Source organism: Eretmochelys imbricata, chromosome 18 (assembly GCF_965152235.1).
Source record: "Eretmochelys imbricata isolate rEreImb1 chromosome 18, rEreImb1.hap1, whole genome shotgun sequence".
NCBI classification, from domain to species: domain Eukaryota; kingdom Metazoa; phylum Chordata; order Testudines; family Cheloniidae; genus Eretmochelys; species Eretmochelys imbricata.
Genome location: NC_135589.1, coordinates 23,730,357 through 23,751,827, shown reverse-complemented (window position 1 = coordinate 23,751,827; position 21,471 = coordinate 23,730,357). Strand labels below are relative to the sequence as shown.

The 21,471-nt window shown below is 42.4% G+C and overlaps 1 protein-coding gene across 5 annotated transcripts; it reads right to left on the bottom strand.

Annotated features, from left to right (window-relative positions):
• Nucleotides 1-465: 465 nt before the first annotated feature.
• On the bottom strand, nucleotides 466-20,974 carry LOC144276859 (uncharacterized). Of its 5 annotated transcripts, none has more exons than XR_013348357.1 (4): nucleotides 20,520-20,974; nucleotides 10,324-10,386; nucleotides 3,436-3,533; nucleotides 466-2,111 (listed from the first exon to the last, which is right to left on the bottom strand). XR_013348357.1 is itself a non-coding variant. In XM_077837243.1 (3 exons), the coding sequence occupies exons 1-3, from the start codon at nucleotides 16,742-16,744 to the stop codon at nucleotides 1,974-1,976; spliced, it is 333 nt and encodes a 110-aa protein (XP_077693369.1). In that variant the 5' UTR covers nucleotides 16,745-16,984; the 3' UTR covers nucleotides 466-1,973. The 5 variants fall into 5 exon arrangements, 2 of the variants coding, with proteins under 2 accessions (XP_077693369.1, XP_077693370.1); XR_013348358.1 differs by lacking the exon at nucleotides 20,520-20,974 and adding an exon at nucleotides 16,648-16,984; XR_013348356.1 differs by lacking the exon at nucleotides 10,324-10,386 and having other exon boundaries at nucleotides 20,520-20,956.
• Between the last annotated feature and the right edge of the window lie 497 nt (nucleotides 20,975-21,471).

Here is a 21,471-nt window from a genome sequence, read left to right as displayed (position 1 = left end):
GATTGATTTTTGGAGACAAGGTGTGTGGGGTAATATCTTTTATTGGACCAACTTCGATTGGTGAGAGAATCTTTTGTGCTCACATAGAACTCTTCTCCAGGTATGATTGATTTAATGACATTTACTTCTCACACCTGATTTGTGTCCTCTGTGTTATGCTGAGCATTTAAGCTCCATATAAAATTCCACTGAACTGAAATATAAAGTCCTTGGGGCACATCCTCAGCTAGTAAATTGACTCAACAGGGCTTGACAGTTTAGGGGGCAGATTTTAGTAGAAAGTGTTTCTAAGAATAAACATTTGTAGAAATTACTTTGTGACATAAGTATTCTGCCAGTAAATTAAAGGCTAGTATGTGGGGCATTTAGTTAGTCAATTCTGGTGCTGTAGAAAAGAATGAAAACCAGAGCCAGTGAAAGAAACAAGTGGCCAAGGAGTTCAGCTGTGAGCCTCTTTTGGCTAACTTCCATTTTAAAAACTTCTATTTTATTTAACTTGAAATATGAAGGGCATAATGCATACATCTACAAGTAGGTTTATAAAAAGAGCTTGAAATTAACACATGGTACAAACGCAAAGGAAGGTTCAGAATGCTACCAAGGCATTTCCTACAAGGGACACGTTCTTATTTGCCAACAGAACTGCTGAACAGCAGCCTGTGCTACTGGATTTTATGAAAGGTGCAAGAAGCAGAAAATGAACACACATGAAAGTGCAAAACTAAAACAGCACCAATTTTAAACAATGTGCTTTGCATTCAATATGCTCCATGTCAAAAACAACTCTATAGGAAATAAGGTAATCTCAAGTGAACAATATCTGTAGCAAATATATTTAACATATCTCAAAACTTTTACAGCATTTGAATAATCAATAGTAATCTGTAAAGTGTCTTTATAAAATATTAAAATTTTAGCCATGGGCTCATGTACTCCCTAGAACATATTCCAGTAGTACCTGCCTTTACTATATTCACAATGAATGGCCTGTTCTCACTCTAGATCCCAGAGAAGCACCTGTTCTTCTGAAATAATGGCACTTTTGAACAACCCCCATTTATCATCATGTATATAGTAGACACAGCTGAAAAGCTCCTTTCCCTTTCAGCACGTCAGAGAAGTGTCTGCTGCAGTTTGCAGTATCACATGCAGTCTCCTCAACTTATATGACAGTCTTCAAGAGAAATGTTAAGCTATTGTTCACATCTTTTCAAGTTTAGTTTCTTCAATACTTTCTGGAAAATATTTTCAAGACATTTTCTCCTCTTCTGAAAAAAATGAGGTAAGTTTGTCCAAGCAGTATTGAGGAAAATATAATGAGCAATTAATTTGCACGTCTAGTCTCACTGCAGCTGTGCTGAAGTCTTAATTCTAACAAGATGAAGTAAGGAATTCAGATCTAATCCCACTGGCAGGTAAACAAGTAATATACTGTACAGTTTTCAGAGTAACAGCCGTGTTAGTCTGTATTCGCAAAAAGAAAAGGAGTACTTGTGGCACCTTAGAGACTAACCAATTTATTTGAGCATGAGCTTTTTCAACTGCAATAGTAGCATCACGGTTTGACTCAATAATTCATGATGACACATCTAATTGTTTGAAACAATTTGCTCCCTAAAGATCCTGGAAAAATGTGACCTGCAGACTTTTGGATTCATCCCTGATTGTATTAACAACAACATGACAAATTACTTCTCCCAGAGTTAAACTTTCATTTAAAACTGAATTTTAATATACAGCAACTATGACGATTCAATGTCCATTAACACACAGGAATAGCAACCTCTGTGCATTCACCTGAGTTCAGTAAAAGGCTCCACCAAAGTAATAAAGCAAACCTTGAACAGGGAAGGAATTGCATTATGTAGATCTGGCCATTGGTAATTAAGACAGGAAGAAGGAGTCATCATTCAACTCACAGCTATGACGAAGAAATATATTTTATTGTTGCTAGAGGAAGTAGGCTCTAGGATTCACTGCTGTTTACAGCCTTCCTTCTTGTCCCTGGATTTTTGGTGTCCTAGCTTTTCAGGCTGACGTTTGGTCGGTGAAATAAAGGCAGGTCTGATAATCAAAGAGGCTATCAACTGGAACAGTGTGTGACTGGGCAGCTGCAAAAAGAAGGAATAGAATGAATAACTCCCGCTGTACTAGAAATGGCAGGAGGACTAAAATGAGCCACAAGGTGTCCCGGGTTACAGGTGTAAATTCCTCATTTAAAAAGTGTTATTTGAAAGAATGGGAGAGATTCTAAGACCAGAAGGGGACCACTATGAACATCGAGTCTGAGCTCCTGTGTAACACAGAACTATCCCCAAATCATTTCTGCAGCATATCTTTCAGAAAACCATCCAATCTTGATTTAAAAATTGCTAGTGATGGAGTATCCACCATGACCCTTCATAAATTGTTCCAATGGTTAATTATGCTGTTAAAATTTATACTTTATTTTTCAATCTGAATTTTTTCTAGCTTCAACTTCCATTGGCTCATGTTATATAATACCTTTCTCTGGTAGACCGAAAAGTCCATTATTAAATATTTGTTCCCCTTGTAGGTACCGATAAATTGTAATTAAGTCACACCTTAACCTTTCTTCGTTAAACTAAATAGAATTGAGCTCTTTGCATCTATTGCTATAAGGCATGTTTTCTAATCCTTGAATCGTTCTTGTGGCTCTTCTCTGATCCCTCTCCAAATTTATCAACATCCTTCTTGAATTGTTGATACCAGAACTGGATATAGTATTCCTGCAGTGATCACACTAGTGCCCAATACAGAGGTAAAATAACCTCTCAACTCCTATTCAAGATTCCCCTGTTTATACATCTCAGGATTGCATTAGCTCTTTTGGCCACAGCACTGAATTCATTTTCAGCTGATTATCCACCACAGCCCACACATCATTTTCAGAGTCACTGCTTCCCGGGGTAGAGTCTCCCCCACCCCCACCATTCTGTAAGTATGGCCTACATTCTTTATTCCTAAATATATACTTTTACCCTTAATCATATTAAAACAGATATTGTTTGCTTGCACAGTTTACCAAGTGATTGCTATGTATCAGTCACCTATCCTCTTTATCACTCCTCCAATTTTTGTCAAGTCATTGTTTACAGGCACAGTTACTGTTTCCCCATATATAATTTCTTCAGATTTACCAGCTGTACACTAGCAATCCAGTGCTGATGAGGAATCCTATCATAAGAGACGTGTGAGCATTGGACTTTGTACATAAGTGGACCTACCACAAACTATGGCACATGTGGGATAGTGGGAACATTAGGTTAATGAGGGCTTCGATTTCATTTTATATAGGTAATAGAAAAAATAGAGAGAGACTCCAACACCACTCCTGCATGGACTGGAATGTGAGAGGACAGCTGGCTTTATTAAGCATGAGATTGTGGAGCTAAGCATGGCTAGTATTATTACCTTGGGAGCAGGATGCAAACACTTCAGCAGGTGGTTCTGTCTTTTTTGACTTAAAAGTTGGGTCCAGATCTTCATCAGTATTTCGAGGAAATTGTTGCCTGTGGAAACATTGAATGTTACAGCAGATTTACATACTTTTGTCTTTTTATTTGCATCTGTAGGATTTCATATTTGTAAGTTTTCTTCTCCAAATGTCTGAAGACAGTTTCTGAACATACATGTTTACAGAACTAAGACAGCTAGTCATTTCTTATCTGGGCAATCTTGATCTGAAACTTGTACGTTCTATTTCAGTCCTTTCTTACAGCAAGAGTGACTCTTACTCTTACCTCATACCTCCTAGAAGAACATTCAGGAGTATCTTATTACCATGTCCCATGTATGTCTCTATTACTGCATTCAAGTTATTTGGTGGTGGGCTATAATATAGATTAACTTCTTTAAGGTAAACTTTGATTATTCAGAATTCAGAAGCATCTCCTGAAATTGGAATGCTGGTATATCAAAATTTGGATTTGTTCCCTAATACATTCAGATGGAGGTTACAAGAACACATTTCAGCTGCAACGTTAAGTTCTGGACACATTGTATCATGTATTTCTTGTTCTTTTATCTACCTTGAGTGACTGATATATCAACATTGTACATTAGCTTAAATAGGGAAAGTACTGGGAAAATCATTGAATATCTTGGATCTTTATTTCCGCAAACTGCCCTTTGAACTGTTATGAAACTGAGACCCCATTGCATATAGAGTGAGCATTGCACTAGCTGGAAAATAACTCTTCTACACAAGGCTCTAAAACTTTACTCCCTCACAAGTATACAAGGCCCTAAAATAGTCCAGAATATATACATATAAGAGATTACTAGTCTGAATAAAAACACCTACTTTGTTCTGTCTATGATGCCTCCTTGTGTTGGGAAGTCTGACCTTTCCAGGGTCTGACCTCTGACTGGGGAATCCAGGTTCCTCAGCATCTAGCCATACCTCTTTATATTAAGACAATAACAAGAGTTTATGCTGACTTGATCCATGAGACAGAAGACAGATACGCAGCTCTGTGGTGTACATTGACCAAGGGGGAAGGTTTTTAAGATCTATAGTGAGACCAAGCTTGAATAATTTGGTCCTTATAATTTTGTGTAGATTCATGAAATCCCCCCACTGGTATTAGGAACACACCATTGTATTTGAATTGTAACCTGCCAACTCTTTGAAGGTAAACTTTTGACCCTATGTTACTTATACTGTGCTTTATGCATGTTAGCTAATTAATCTTCATGACATCCCAGTGAGAGATGGATTATCATCCCCATTTTATAGATGGTGGAATGGATACTGAGAGGTTCAAGACTTGTCTCACACCACCCAGCAAGTCAGCAGCTGAACTCGAGTAAGAATGCAGCCCATGAAACCATGCTGCCTCCCTGATGAGCCAAAGGCTGAGAGCTAGCAAAGAATTTCATTTCAGCCACATTTGTTACTTCTGATGTATTGGAAAAAAGCCAGTGTTACTGAGTCCCTTGGGATACACCAAAGAGCAGCACAGTACAATACGTAGAGGCACTGGGTGCAAACCGACTTATGAAAGATACCTGTAATATATAATGTTTTGCAAATGCTAGCTAGAAGCCTCTGGCATGTCAAATCCTACTCACAGCTTCAAGAAATCCTTCTCCTTTTGTGATAATGATACTCCTTCCATTCTGCCACACAGTTGTATGAGTTGGCTTCTGATATTCAAAAGGCAAAGGAACATAAGCACATGCTACCCCAGATCCAAAAGTGCATCACTCCCAGGAGCAAACCATGGTCAGTACTAGCATGTGTCATATGTTCTGACTGTCCATTTTAGATCACATGGCTACCCACAGCACTGCCCTGGACAATCCCCTGGATGCTCAGAGTAGACAGACACTCCTTGTCCTGTGCCGCATTTGGCTGTCAGCATTATAGTTTCATTTTTTACTCAGAGAGAAGGTGGATGAGGTAATATCTTTTATTGGACCAACTGCATTTTTTATTTATTCATTTAAGGAAGTTGTAATTCAGTAGCTGAAATTCACATGTCTGAGCTCATCCCAAATGAAGCAGGGAATGGGGAAAGATCCCCTACCTTTCCCAAGTAATGATACAACAATGAACAGTTTTTCCTTAAAAGGTAAATACTTCATGGGACTTTTCTTGAAACTAACCTTAATGTAGTTCAGAGGAACTGCTGAACTCTAATAATGTTAGCAACTTTGTCAGAGACTAAAGGGGTCTGAAAATTGGGGGCTGGTTCTGAATTAAGGCCTCTAAGTTAATTCAAATAAATAGTTTACACAGTTATACTTCAGACAATATTTCTTTCATCCCACAGCTAATGTTAGAATTCATTTCAGCCATTGACTGCATAATGGAAATTGCTGCAGGTTGCTTTACACCGCTGCTCCCTCAATGTGGGTGTTTTGAACCTCTGGTAGGTGTCTGCCCAATAGCACTGTGTGATGAAATCTTTCCTTCTGGGGGTGGTATCGCTCAGACCAGTGAGCTTGTTAGCTAACCACCACAGCTAGAGAGCAAGTGTGTGTAAGAGGCTACAAGCAGGGCCGGCTCCAGGCACCAGCTTTCCAAGCAGGTGCTTGGGGTGGCATTTAGAATGGGGCGGCCGTCCGTGTCCTGCGGCAGTGATTCGGCGGCAGCTCTGCCGCTCTTCCTGCTGCAGCGGCTTTCGGCAGCAGCTCTGCTGCTGTTGCGGCGGTGGCAATTCGGCAGCAACTGCTTGGAGCTGCAAAATTGGTAGAGCCGCCCCTAGCTACAAGCACTCTCAGCCTTATGATCTCATCTGCAATCACCTCTCTGTCTACTACCATGACATCCACATTAAACCTTTAAATGTTAGGGGTGTTAAGCAGCCCTCCTTCCAACCTGAAGGTAATTAGGGTAGCATAGTTCAATGGCTGGCACCAATTTAAGGTTTTAATTTGAAACAGAGTTTTTCAGGAATAGGAGAATTTGAGTTATCAAAATAAATTTGTAGCCATTAATCAGGCTGACCAATTCAACTCCTATTCTCTCCTCCAGATCCATATAAGAAGTGTCCAGGCCTCTACTTATTGAGCCAGACAATTAGATGCATGCCACAGCTCAAACTATTCTTTGTTGCTTCAGTACATCTGGAGAACTTTGAACAGAGGTCAGCTGCTTGGATTCCTCACTACCCCTCAGAGAGAAAAGGGTCAAGCATTACCAGCTCCTCATGTGGCTGAAGTTTCTCTTAATTCCTTGTTTTTTTTCTACCCCACTCTCCTGTTGGGTCCCTTCTGCCTGAGTCTTTGGTTCTACCAGCTGACGATATATACCCATGAGCTCCTTTAGAATAGAACATCACCAATTCTTCCAGTGAATAAAGCACTGAAGCTTGACTCCACTTGGCATGGACAGCATTAGATTATGTGAATTACATCTTTGTGATTACTGTGAACAGCTGTGCTGGTAATTGTGTCAACTGTGCAGTGGAGCTGCAAAACCCAAAACCAGGGCTTGCCAGAATATGGAGATTGCTTTGTAGGAAAATGAAGGGGAAGGGTTATTTTATTTTTGAACCGGTGAGGAGCAGAGAAACTTTCAAGCATTTTGCTTATTTTTAATTTCTATTTTTCCTATACTAACCTCCACAGCTTGTTTTGATGCCCTGATCTGTCAGGCATCTCCTCTTCTCTGGTCAGTAAGCCCTTCGGTGAATTTTGTTTCCGGCACCTACCTTACAAAAATATTTTTGGGACAGATAGGATAGAACCCTTGGGACAGATTTCCACGTTATTTTGTTTGCTGTAACTATAAAAGCACAAGTATCAGAGGGGTAGACATGTTAGTCTAGATCTGTAAAAGTGGCAGAGAGTCCTATGGTACCTTATAGACTAACAAACGTATTGGAGCTTAAGCCTTAGAGGGTGAATATCCACTTTGTCGGATGCATGGGACTCACGAAAGCTTATGCTCCAATACGTCTGTTAGTCTATAAGGTGCCACAGGACTCTTTGCTGCTATAAAAGCACAGAGGACTCTATGTACGGTCTTCAGTTTCATTAGCTAGGTCTTCTTGTGACCTGGAGTATTTTGTCCAAGTGGTAGACACTTAACATGTTACCTTCTTGTCCTTGCTCCCCTCATCACTGTTCTGTCTCCAGGTTTGTCTCATGGGATTTCCACTGGGCTTTCAGTTCTTGGTTCTGCATATAAATTCAACCTAATTTCATAGTGTAGTTGTCTTTAACTACTGCCTACAACAGAAAGACAGCCCTGCATCTATCACAGGTCAAGGTGCATTACACAGGATTTCACGGACAGCTATAAAACAAACAAATCTTCTCACTCCAAGAGGAACATGACTTTTGGCATAAAGTCACCAAATTTGGCCTTTGGTGACCCAAGGTGCGAAGGGAGTTATAGGGTCGAGGACTTCTCACGGAGAAACACCCTGCCACTAGTTTGGTCCCATTTAAACCAGGAGGCTGTTAGCTTGGGCATCTTGGGCAACTGTAACTACTGGTTTATCACATGAGGAGGTCTCAGGCAGGTAGGATCCAAACCATTTAGGACTTTTTAGATCAAAGCCAATAGCATGAAATCAGAAGTCACCTGGCAGCTAGTGCACCTTGCAGAGCTAACCTGTGATATGCTCTTAGCAGGAAACATTGCTTAGTAAGTGGGGAGCAGATTCTTCACTAGCTGCTACTTCCAACTAGTTTAAGTGTACCCAACTAGCCTTGAGATGACAATGCGTAAGTAACCATGGTGAGCTCTGGCTCTGAAAGGAAAGGACATAACCTGCTTTCGAAGGGCAGATAATCTCATCCACAAACATAAATTCAACTACCATCTCTATGGAGATGACTCACAGATCTACCTCTCTAGCCCAGACTTGTGTCCTTCTCTCCAAACTAAAATCTCAGCCTCTCTGACATCTCCCTGTGGATATGTAGCCATCAACTCAAACTAAACATGCTAATACAGAGCTCTTAATTTTCCTCCCCACTTTCTCAATCGCTTTTGAATAACACCACCATTCCACCAGACCCTCAGGCCTGTAACCTCAGTGACATCTTTGACTCAGACCTCTTGCTAGATCCTCACACCCAGGCTATGTGTAAGTCTTGCAGATTCTCTCTGTATGATCTCTCTACAATACAGCCTTTTCTATCCATCCACACAGCTAAAACTCTTGTCTAGGCTTTCATCATCTTTTGTCTCAACTACTGCAACATACTTCAATCCTTTTCTCTAGCCTTGACAAATGCAGTCTTGCCCCACTGATATCCATTTGAAATATTGCTGCAATGATCATTTTCCTAGCCTGTCACTTTGACCATGTCACCCCTATCTCTGCATCCCTTTACTGGCTCCCTCTTCTCTGTTGCATCAAACGTAAGCTATTTGTCTTCACTTTCAAGACCTTTCACAACCTATCCCCTTCCTAGCTATCTCCTCTCTGAGTCAGCTCCTATCTCCAATTGGCTGCTATCACTCACTTGTTAAAATTTTCAAACAAGTACCTTTGTTATCTCCCATACTGATCTGTACACTTGGGAGAAGCTCTTGGTAAACGCCTGTAAAACTAACGATTCAACCTTCTTCAAAATCCTCCCTTGACACTCTACTTTGCTGTAAGGCCTACAAAAACTTGGCAATGGTTAGGCTACTGGTGTGCTGAGACCACTGCCTATCATGCTGACCAATATTGTCTCTCTGTTCCTTGTAGTCCCCAGTCAGTCTGTATCTGTCCGTCTCTTGTGTTAGATTGTAAGCTCTCTGGAGCAGGGACCATTTTCTTATTCTGTGTTTGTACAACGTATAGCACTATGCAGGGGTGGCCAACCTGAGCCTGAGAAGGAGCCAGAATTTACCAGTGTACATTGCCAAAGAGCCACAGTAATACGTCAGCAGCCCCCGATCAGTTCCCACGCCCAAGCTCCCAGCACCTCCCACCCACCAGCAGCCCCGGCCATCAGCGCCTCCCCCTCCTTCCCCGCACCTGCCGATTAGCTATTTCATGGCATGCAGGTGGCTCTGGGGGGGACAGGGGAGGAACGAGGGCACGGCAGGCTGAGGGGAGGGAATGGGAAGGGCTGGAGTGGGGCAGGGCCTGTGGCAGAGCCAGGGGCTGAGCAGTGAGCGCCCCCGGCACATTGGAACGTTGGCGCCTGTCGCTCCAGCCCCGGAGTCGGTGCCCAGACAAGGAGCCGCATGTTAACTTCTGAAAAGCCGCATGTGGCTCCGGAGCCCCAGGTTGGCCACGTCTGCACTGTGGGATCCTGGTCTAGAACTAGGGCTCCTAGGTTCTACAATAATACAAATAATAAATAAGAAGAAGATACCAGAAGGAACACTTGGCAACAGCTGCTGCCAGGACATCCAGGAACAAGTTGCATCTCAAGCCAGCACCAGATTTGGGCAACCATTACAAGATTTCACATCTTATTCAAACCCCATTTTACACTCATATTGTGCTGTATGTTTTCCCCTATTACTGCAGTTACCATGGGGTCTGGACCTGTGTGTGTGAACTGAGGCTTTCACTTTCCTAATCTGTCTGACTCATCCAGGAAGTGACAGCATGTTACAGGGGCAACATATACGTCTTCAAGGGTTTGGTGCTTATTTGTTCAGATGCCAACAACTGGGCCATGAAGTGGCATTGACTTTGGAAGCTAAAGAAAGCAGTGCGTTTCCCCTTTTTTTGAAGTATTTTTAAGGAAGAGCCACCTCCTTCTTCCACAGTCCTGGAATTTTGCCCTGATATCCCCCACATTATACACACACACTCAGGCCAGGAAGACATTTTCTAACTGCCAAGAAAAACAAATGAGAGAAATGTGAACAGCTTGCATTTAGCCTGTTACCTCATCCTGAGCCACCTGGGCTGCTCGATAGTTGTCATTGCATTCCTGGTTCCTCCTTGCTCTCTGAAGAATAGATTAAAAAGTCTGTTGAGAATCAATAGTAAGAGATACTAATGGAAAGCAGGCAGCAGCAACAGCTCCAAGGGGCAAAGGGAGAAATCTATGCTATTTCTATGCAAAGTGACTTTTTTTGGTTTTATTAAAAACAGATCTTAATATTCTGAGATACTGAAGTTGTTTTAACCAGTAGCCTGTCACGGTGGCCTGTATATGGACTCAAGGGTATATGTACTTTAGATAATGGAGATAGGATTGTGTGTAGCACACAATCCCATAGAAAAATATAATCAAATTAGAACTTTCAATTTGAGAAACACCACTGCTAAGGTCTAATGTGCTCCCTTTCTGCTCAAGGTTCACCTACTGCATGAGTCCACTACTCCTCCTGCAGTCTCCAAGACAGTTCTTCATTTTGTAGGAACTGCTCCTGATTCCCAAGTTCTAGTTCTGCCATCTGCCATTTCAGGGGGTTAGTGCTGCAAGACTGCTGGGGATTCTCATCTGAACAGAACTGCAAAATCACAAGTATCAAACATGACTGAAAGAGACCTGAGGTGGGTCCATCAGAAAAGCAGAGTTGGTCAAAAAGGAAGCTATTGCTAATGGGAATCCCAAGACTTCCCAATCTCAGCATGCTGGATCAAAGAATAATCAACAATGACAAAACTGGGAAAAGGTCCCAAAGAGAAATAACACAAGTCAACCAGCTTAGCAAAAATTCTCCCTTCCAAAACAAACACTGCATTTGGCTTTAGCATCCTTTGACTCTCTCAAAAGCTTTTATAAACACAGCGAAACAGGACTGGCCCTCCATCACTCAAGAAGAGCAGAGAGAGAAACGGTGATGATTTTCTTGTTCCTCTAATTAAAGGAAAGGAAGTTTTTGACTTGACTTTCTTCCCTCAGTATCCACTGAATTCAGTTCCTCAAGACACTCTGCTTCATTATAGGGTTCCCAAAGCCCAATACACTCCCCCTGCTACTGAACATGTGATGACTAAAATGAAAATCCTGTCACCGAGATCTATTATGCTGTGGAATCGTCTATCACAGTAAGTGGCAAAAGCACCATCACTTGGTACATTTTAAACAAGACTAAACAAAGAATATACATAGGGAATAATCCTAACATGGCCAAAGGGGAATGGTCTACAAGAGTGTATTAAATGGCATTTTCCGTTTCTAATTCCTGTGATTTGTTGGTGTTGCTGTAATACAAATATATGAATAATAATAAACAGTGAAACTATTATTCCCATTGGGATACACTATTTGGTGGTCAAACTCTTTTACCATTGTGTCTTTGCATGGGTAGCATTAGTTATACTTGTAGGCTGCATTTTCTAATAAGAAATCCCAGATAAGGTTAAACTCCAATGCGTCTAATTACTAGTACCTGATCTGAGGCCAGGGTTTCCTTTCCTAAAAGGGAGATGTGAGTGACCCACCCTACTCTGGCTCTACTGTGAACATGGCCATCCGTCGGGGGGGGGGGGGGGGGGTGCAGGGCCCAGGGCGGAAGTGACGAATTCGTCTCTTCTGGGACCAACCACTCCAGCCAATCGCACCAGCCTGCGGGGGCCCCCAAAGTGCAGAGCCCAGAGCCAGGGGGCCCAGGACAGAAGTGATGGATTAGTCTCTTCTGGGACTGATTGCGCTGGCCAATTGTGCTGGCCCGCAGGGTCCCCCAAATGCGGGGCCCGGAGTGGTCGCCCTGATTCGCCCTACCCAAGGGACGACTCTGACTGTGAGACCTACCTTCTGGCCCTGGAGCTGTGTTCAGGACAGTTCTCATTGTCTGAGCTGGCTTTCCCCAGGACGTTTAGAGAAATGTCTCCTATATACCTTTTCTGCCTGTGTTCCCTGATTCCTTGTCCTACTGCAGTTGAACCCAATCTCCCCGTCTCAGCTGCAAGGAGAGTTTCTGGAGCCCCTCCACAGAGCTGTTTCACAGGCTCTAGTCCTCTTCAGAAAGGCTTTCCTGAATGGTGCTTGGTGTCTAGTGTAATGGCAGCTTTCCCTAAGCATGTTTCAGGAGACATTTCCAGCACAGTCTGAATTAATGTTACTGAGAAGCTCTTTTGAATATTTCCAGCTATGGTCTTGTTCTGGTTTGCATCATCCTCCCCTGCCATCAGCTGCATTTGGGCTGTTAGTATTAGTGTTAGGGCTGAAGCAATAATCGTCCTCTTCCTCATTGTCGATTGCTCTTTGGTTGTACTAATGACATGAAAGTTTGGCATGCCCTTGTATATACATGCAAATATAAAGTGAAGGTAGTAAGGGTTACACAGAAGATATAAACAAATTTTCACAACAGCCTTGTTCGTCACATTCAAGCAAAGAAAGACAACATGTTGGGATTGGCATGATTTTCTACATGGTCTCTCCTCCTAACTTGAAGAAGCTACTTGATTAAGGCCAAGAGAGCAGATCCAGATCAACCCACTCTTGTGTTTCTATGCCACTAGTCCAGTCTATATAGGATTCTACAATTTGCTGTGAGTAAATCATTTTTCTGAGAGCAAGAAGAGGAGAAAATATTTTATTTATTTTGTATTTTTAAGAGGGAAAAAAGCAAAAAACAAGCAAGCAAATTAGTCAGATTAAAGTTAAAGGCATTAGCGGAACAGCTCAAATGCAGAGAATGGCAGCATCTACAGTGAAAATATCAAAAGAACCAAGAAAATTTCTGCAATTTCAGCATGCTAGAATAAAAGAGAAAATAATTCAACAAATAATTCTCCGTGAATATACTGTGGTCTTTACTTTATTCCTTTCATAGCAACAAAACTATGGATATTGGATTTGCTTTGGTGCAATCAAATTATTTTGCACAATATTTTCTATGTATGAAGCCATTTCCATAAAGGCGTGTACTTATTATATAGTAATAACAGTTTTAAGCATATGAATAGTCACCAAAAAGAATTACTCACGTGGAAGAAACAGACTGATTTATAAGCAAACCACAAAATCTATTAATAACGTCTACTGTCCTCATCCCACACACATCCTCCACCCACCTAAACAAGATGCAGAGTGAATCTTTGAATACACTAATGTATTCCACACATAACTGGGAGTCAGGGGCTCTGCCACTGACTCACTGTGTAGCCTTGGGTAGGTCATTTCACCTTTCTGTTGTAGTTTCCTCAGCTGTAAAACAGGGAGGATAATAATAATACCCCCTCCCTCATTTCCCAGAGTGGTGTGAGGATTAGTTAATGTCTGTACAGTGCTCTGAACATGTAGCATACTATATACATAAGTATTATTATTATGTTAAACAGTTCATGTGATTGCCTTCAAGGTATGCATGTATAGTACTCGGGGATTTGGCCTGTCTATATAGAAAAGTTGCACCAGTTTTTAAACCAATTTAGGTAAATCAGTGTCCCTGTGCGGACACTCTAATTTCAGTTTAAGCATAGATTATGTCAATTTATCTTAAACTTTTAAACCTGTTCCCTAACAACTAAAGCTACACGGAAAAAAGCCATGCGCAAGCTGAAATTAGTGTCCATCCAGACAGTTGTAGCAGTTTAACTATATCAGTTTAAATTCACACCTTAGGCTGCACCAATGTATCTTTCTCACATAGAAAATGTTATGATATTTAACCTAAAGTTAACATTAGACTGGTTTGTAAGCATACAGAGGGATTATTTCTACTGATTATGCAATTTCTAAATGACTTTTTAAAAGTAGAGTACACATTTACATAGAAATGAGAAATATTGTGAAGAATGCATATTATTTGTATGATGTTCACAGGGTTGCTTGCTAAATGACAATAAGCCTTAGGTAGTTTTGTATGTCTGCAGGAACCAAAGTTAATGGCTTTACTTAGCCCAATCATTGGTTCTTATTTGACAATACAGATGTCAAGGCCTTAGAGGTGGTCTCTTCCAAATCACATACACAACACTCCCTAGCTTGGGACAGAGTTCAAAAGTACAGCTGATTCTAAACCAAGACAAATATTGTAAACTGAAAATCCATCAATTGACAAATAAACCATTACAATTATATTTATTTAACTGTGTTTTTTCAACACAGTGACAAGAACGCTCATATAATGTACTGAATATTGAATGATTAATGTAAAAGTAATTGCACCAAATTTTCAATTTGATGTCTAACTTTGGAATATTTGATGTCTAACTTTGCCAATAATGATCTCTCAAGATAAAAGGTAAAAATTTCAAAAGCAGCTGAGTCCCAGTTTTGAAAGTGACAGACACGTGGATGCCTGAATTCACTCTTAATCTATGGCAAGACTGCATGATGTATAGAATGAACAACGGAAGCATAGTGAAATACAAACATGGTATACCATAAATTATACCAAAAAATTTTCAGTAAAATTTTCAAAAGTGCCTAAGTGACTAAGGAGCTAAGAACTTTTGAAAATTTTACTCTTAGATTCTTAAGTAGTTTAAGCACTTTTAACACAAAGTTTTTAGTATTTACAAGATCGTTTTTCCAAACCCAAAGCCACCCAAAGTGGAGTTGAAAAAACAAGTTCACTCTGTACACAAATCTCTAAAGCACAACTTCACTTTGTTGAATCAGAGTGTGAAACAAAGACAGTGACCCTAAAAAAGAGGGGAATATACAAGAGGGGGGGGGGGGAAAGTCCTTCAGCACACGGGGACAGAAGCACTTCAGTTCAACACCAGATGTCCTGAATTCTATTGTCTCAAAAGTTAAAATCCCACCAAAAAGCCAAATACAATTGCCTTCTGAGTCACATTATGAAAATATGAAGAGTGGAGGAAAAGAAGCTTCCTATATTGAATCATATAAGAACCATCCCATGTAGCGATATACAAGACCAGAAGATGAAAAAACGTACACAAACACTGTGGCCACAATTAACACATGCAACTCCTGTCACCCAACCCCCTCCTGAAAAAAAATCACTCCTTTCTTGCAAAAAAATAAATACATCTCACTAAAAACAAATTAACTGTTGTTACATCTTGTCTTTTTAAACATAACAAGCTGATTGAGCATGTTCAGGGAGGTTCCATGGACATGGCAAACCTCTGACTGAAAGTGTGCATTCACCAAGGTATGAAAGCACATTATTTTCAGTGAACTGTAGGTCTACAGTTCACATTGTTCTCCCTAACAGCAGGTCCAATCTCTAATATCCAATTTGCAAAACAGAGCATCCATTCAATGACACAAGGAAGGGGAAATGTATTTATACCACAGAAATAAAGATTCCAGAAAACGCCTGATAACAGTTTATTTCAGGCAATGTGCATAATTTAAAAATACACAACCACATATCGCCAAGCCTGGCTCTGCTGAATGTGTGTGATGCACTCAAAGAGCAGCTCATGCACTCTCTGAAATATAAGTACCAGGGTGCACGCACACACTCTGTGGGCATTCACAACAGGTGAAAGTGTCCTGAGACTTGAATTTAATTCAGAATATTTTAGTAATTGGAAGACCTTTAAGAAGGATGCAGAAATCTGTTTTAACAATTCACAGAGTCCTCATTTCTTTAGGAGGAAAAACACCCTATCCAAAATGGCAATATCCCTTTAAGAACTTATTCTGTTAAGAGGATTCTTTGGCACAAGTCTCCGCCAGTGATGACATGAAGAGGCTTATCATGGCTTACCATGTGGCAGAAGCCAGGTTGTACTGAATATTATTTCATTGGTCTGCCCAAGTTTTCAACTGATGCAATTTCTTAAACATTTCATTTGCTCCTGTGCAAATAACATCTTAAGCAGGTTCACTGAAATCCAAAGACTTCATCCATGTTGTAGTTAAGGAATCTGTCTATATTGGCTGCAGATGGCTGTACATATTTTGTGCCATTACAGGTGGTGAAAATTCCTGCATGCCAAAATGCCAAAAATGTACAGAATCTGTGGAAACTAGAGTTTTTTAAAAAATGGTAAAGGATTAAAAAGTTTATATTTATCCATATCAAATTCCTAAATGTGACACCTAAACATGAATGGGATCTCTTATTTTGCATTATTTGACCTGTAGAAGAATACCACATGCATCACAATACTGACACCTTTCTTCTCTTGTAATATCATGCAGGAAGAACACTGAACAACAATAAAGTTGTACTGACATTTAAATCTCAACAGTGAAAGAGAAAAAATACAATCAGATGAGCTGGATGAAGAGTATGCCTGAATCTTTCATAAAGTGGGGTGTTTCAAAGGTTAGAAGACTGCCATGCCAGCATTTGCTTCTGAGAACAAACAACAAAACAATTACCTGTATTTTGGAAGGTCAAGAGCACAAGGGCATCTTCCCTGATGGAGACTAGGACCTGCACCTCTTCTCCTAAGACAGGAATTTTAGTCTTCACCATTGTCAGGAGAACAGACCCCTGAGCTAGACACTTGAGATTGCTTTTTGCTCTCACTCTTTCAGTTTCCTGGCTTAAACTAATAGTTTAAGAGTTTAAGTTTAAGTTTAATAGTCCTAACCTCTCTTCCAGGCTAATCTTCTTTGCCATTAAATTATTCACTTTATGTTTTAAACTTATTCCTTGCAACAGAATATCATTTGCTGCCTAGCATTTTTCCTCCGAGATGTGGTCTACCACTAACCATAGGGATATTCAAGTGAGGGTTGTTTTTTTTGGCAGTGGTTTCACGGTGCTGAAACTGAAAGTCACTTTCCGAGGGAGGCTCAGGGAACACTCATTACTTTCCATTGACAAGTGGATAAGAAAGCAAAAGTTTGACATAATGAGACAACTCCCAAATCTAGATTTAGATAAGAACACCAACAACTAGTATGATGATGATGATGATTTTGTATTACCGTAGCACAGGGGCGGGCAAATTTTTTGGCCTGAGGGCCACATCGGGTTTCTAAAATTTTATGGAGGATCTGTTAGGGGAGGCTGTGCCTCCCAACACAGCCAGGTGTGGCCCGGCCCCTGCCCCCTATCTGACCCCCCCTTCTCGCCCCCTGATGCCCCCCCAGACTCCGGCCCCTTCCAACCCCCCGTTCCCAGTCCCCTGACAACCCCCCGGGACCTCTGCCCCATCGAACCACCCTGTTCCCCGACCTCTGACCACCCCAACCCCTATCCACACCCCTGCCTTCAACCACCACCCCGAACTCCCCTGCCCTCTATCCAACCCCCCCTTCTCCCTGACCCCTTACCAGGCTGTCTGGAGCACCAGTGGCTGGCGGCACTACAGCCGTGCAGCCCAGAGCACCAGGACAGGCTGCCGTGCCACCCAGCTGGAGCCAGCCACGCCACCATGCAGCACAGAGCACTGGGTCAGGCCGCAGCTCTGCAGCTGCACTGCCCGGCAACAGCTCGCAGCCCTGCTGCCCAGAGCATTGCACCGGGGGCACAGTGAGCTGAGGCTGCGGGGGACGGGGAACAGTGGGGGAGGGGCTTGGGGCTAGCCTCCCCAGCCAGCTCAGGGGCCAGGCAGGACAGTCCTGTGGGCTGGATGTGGCCTGTGGGCCGTAGTTTGCCCACCTCTTCTGTAGCACCTGCATGCCCTAGTCATGGACCAGGACACCACTGTGCTAGATAATAATAATAATAATGGGTGGACACAACTGGGGGTTTAGTGATTGGTTTGGCTCTTGCCCCCTGTCTCCACATACACACTTAGGTATTGCATTAATAAATAAAGGAAACACTGTGTTTGGAACAGAAATGCATTTATCTCACTTTATTAAATGTGGACAAAATTCTACCACCCCCAAATAAAAATGTTTTACTTATGCCCCTGTGACATGTAAGACTAAAACCTAATATTCCCTGAAGAAAACCACATGTCCCTCCTAACTAACTTTTAGACCACCCTACACATCTTGTGTCCTGGCTGCCTTCGAGACAACGCTCTCCCCGTGCGTCATCCCAGCTGGGTTTTTATAGAACGACGATGCACAGAGCTCACCATGGAGCCTGTTTATAAAAATCTAAAAGTAAAGAAAGGCCAGATGTGTTCCCATTATTACAGAACCACAAGAAAAAGGCTGGCCAGCCACAACCCAATATCTGGCAGAGCTGCTCAGACTAGGCCCCACCAGGCAATACACCCTTCTAGGTACAGTACTGTTCTTACCCATTCTCCCCACACCTCATCTCTGCGGGCCTTCCCCATTAACATTTTCCAGCCTCATCTTAATAGTCTCCATCTGGTGTTGTCTGTGTTAAAAGCTTTAGTAAAAAAATACAAACTTATTAAAGGGACAAGGATAGGAGGCCAAACACTGACTTCTTGGGGAGTGACCCTGTACTGTAAGTCTCCCCTTCAAAATTCCAGGAGTGGATGTGTCCCTATCCCCCACTCCAAATTCACTCCTTGCTAATTCTTGCATCCCTGATACAGCAGGTAAGGTTCATTTTGCTGTGTGCCCCATGATAAACAAACTGATGCACAAATACCTTCTCTCTTCACCCTGGTTCGGTCCCTACTCTTGTTTATCATCTCCCTTTCAGGGAGGCAGGGTTTCCACTCCAATCACTATCAGCCCTGCAGTAAATCAGACACCATAGGGATGATTTATTAGTATTTGTTGTAATACTAAGAATTATTTGATAAATAAGAATCCACTTCTGGAATGGTGAAGGGAAGCTTCTGTACGGATGGCTGCCAGGAAAGGCCAATTCATCTATGCAATAACCTTGAAAGTGTCCTTTTAAATGTCATGTTGCCTGAGAAGACCTGGGCCAGCCTGCTTCTTTAAGTGCACAGATTTGTCCTAAAATTTGAGTCACTGAGGCTGTATAGACTCCATTTAATTAACAACAGAAACAAAAAACATCATCCATGGAGTGAAGGATTAAAGGGATTATGCACTTGGATAGCAAAATGCAAAATTAAAATCAGCCTCTATGTGCCATTCATCTGCTGCCCAGGGTAAGTAGGACAGATACATTCCAGTGACCATTAGGAGGCCTCTTTAATTAGTCAGTGGCTCTTGTCCAAGGTCTGGGATGTTACAGTCTGCCTCACATTTGTCCTCTAAACTCAACTCTGGAAGGGTTAACAAACTGTTTTATTCTGCAGCAACTAGCTGGACTGGAGGAAATGCACACTGGAGCAGCTTTACCCTTCCACTGCTCTTCAGTGTCTATGGAAAAGCAGGCAGGAAACACATACAAAACCTGGAAACAGGTCAGCAGGGGAGAGAAGGGATAAGGACTGCCATGGCAGAACTGCTTCTGCTCTGTTCCCTACTGTGGATTCCAGCTCTTACTCTCTTGTTCCTGCAGACAGTGAGCCAGCGCACCGTCTTCAAGGACAGCAAAATCTCAACAAACCGCAGATCAAAAAGGTTAAAACAAAAAATTAATTTGGAACATAGTCCAATTTACTGAGTAAAGCATGCATCCCCACCCAGCTTGCTGTCAAAAGGGGAGGCACTCTCTCCCTCTACTTCACTAAGCCATTTGTAATTTGGAAATTCTTCATTTTTACTAATCCTCATTTAATGGCAGAGAGAATGCAAGGGAACAGCACTGCCAGCCCTCCCTGTTACGGAGCAGAGGCTGCAAGAAGCTACAATTAACTTTTTTCTTTATTAGAACCAAACAATCACTTTCTTACAGACTCTTGGCAAGCACACATCTTGACAAACACCCAAAGCATGGTGAGTGTTGGCTGGGGCAGGGGGTGCTCTACATGGCGAAAAGAGCACTCTGCAGGGGTTGTGGTGCAGTCGACTTGGGAAAAAATTCTAAAATTCTTTCACACTTTTCCACAGGCAGGGGTCATTGTTGCAGATATCTCACTGTTGAGGATAAGCAGGGAAGCAAGGGTACATCTACTACATGCTTGTGGCTTCTGCCCTGGTCCCTATGCTGCTTGCCTGTGTGCCACTTTGGTCCTTGCACAAATGATTACCGAATGGCACAGGAAAGTTTCCTACCATGGGGAAGGAACAAAGCAGCTCTGCAAAGGAACCTTTGGCAGAGGATTGCCAAGTACCTCCAGGAAACTTTCCTAGAGATCTCTCTGGAGGATTCCCATGAGATCTTGGTGTGCACCCTGTTCAACCGAACTGATTAGCTGCAAAGGGAAATATCCAGCACCCAGAAACACAGCCAGCCTTGTACATTTCTATACCCTGAACCCCTCTGTGCTACACAAAACACAGCCACTTACCAGGTGTCTCCTCTCCTGCTCACAAGAGAGCAACTGCTGAGACTGGCTAGACCCCTCCGGAGTGGAGAACAGTGCCTGTCTGCCTGCCTGCCCCACTGGGCCACCCCGTCGGGAGCTCCACATCATCTAACTCCACCTCTTCATCAATGACTTCATCCTCCGGGTTAGGTCCTCTTTCTGCCGCCTCCAGGCCCGCCGAAGTATCCATGGGACTCTTGGTGATGGAGGTGGGGTCATCACCGAGGATAGTGTCCAGCTCCTTATAGAACTGGCAGGTCTTAGGTGCAGCACTGGAGTGATGGTTTGCTTCCCTCGCCTTATGGTACGCCTGCCTCAGCTCCTTTATCTTCGCTCTGCACTGCAGCATGTCCCAATCATAGCCCCTTTAGTGATCTGCCCGTAGGTATCAAAATTCCTACGGGTCACGTGCAGCTGGGACTGCACAGCCTCCTCTCCCCCTATACTGAGCAGATTCAGCAGCTCCGCAGTGGTCCAGATGGGAGAGTGTTTGGTGCGATAAGATGTCATGGTCGCCTGGGAAGATGTGATGAGACCTCTCCATGCCGAGCCAACAGGAAACGGAATTTCAAAAATTTCTGGGGCTTCTAAGGGGGAGGGGTGGATGGTTGTTTATGTGGCTGTAGGGCAGTGGAGTTCAAATTACTGACCAAAGCGGTCAGGAAGGGCATTGTGGGACACTTCCTGGACGCCAATTAAAGCGATAAAATCAAGCATGGTGTCTACACTGGCACTTTGTCGACAAAAATTTTGTGCAAAAACCCTTGTCTCTCATATCAAGGTGGTTTTATTTTGTCACCAAAACAGGGTATTTTGCTGGCAAAAGTCACATTGCAGTATGTACGTATCCACTGTTTTGTCGACAAAAGCTGCCTTTTGTTGACAAAACTCTGTAGTATAGACAAGGACTTAGTGAAATGAAGAGCTATCAGAA

Excerpts from the sequence above, each read along its gene's own strand:
- LOC144276859 (XM_077837243.1), bottom strand. The coding sequence starts at position 16,744 with ATGGTGAAGACTAAAATTCCTGTCTTAGGAGAAGAGGTGCAGGTCCTA. Across the intron at positions 3,534-16,647 it reads CTTGACCTTCCAAAATACAG|GCAACAATTTCCTCGAAATA; the intron begins GTAATTGTTTTG and ends ATGTTTCCACAG. Across the intron at positions 2,112-3,435 it reads GTTTGCATCCTGCTCCCAAG|CTGCCCAGTCACACACTGTT; the intron begins GTAATAATACTA and ends TTCTTTTTGCAG.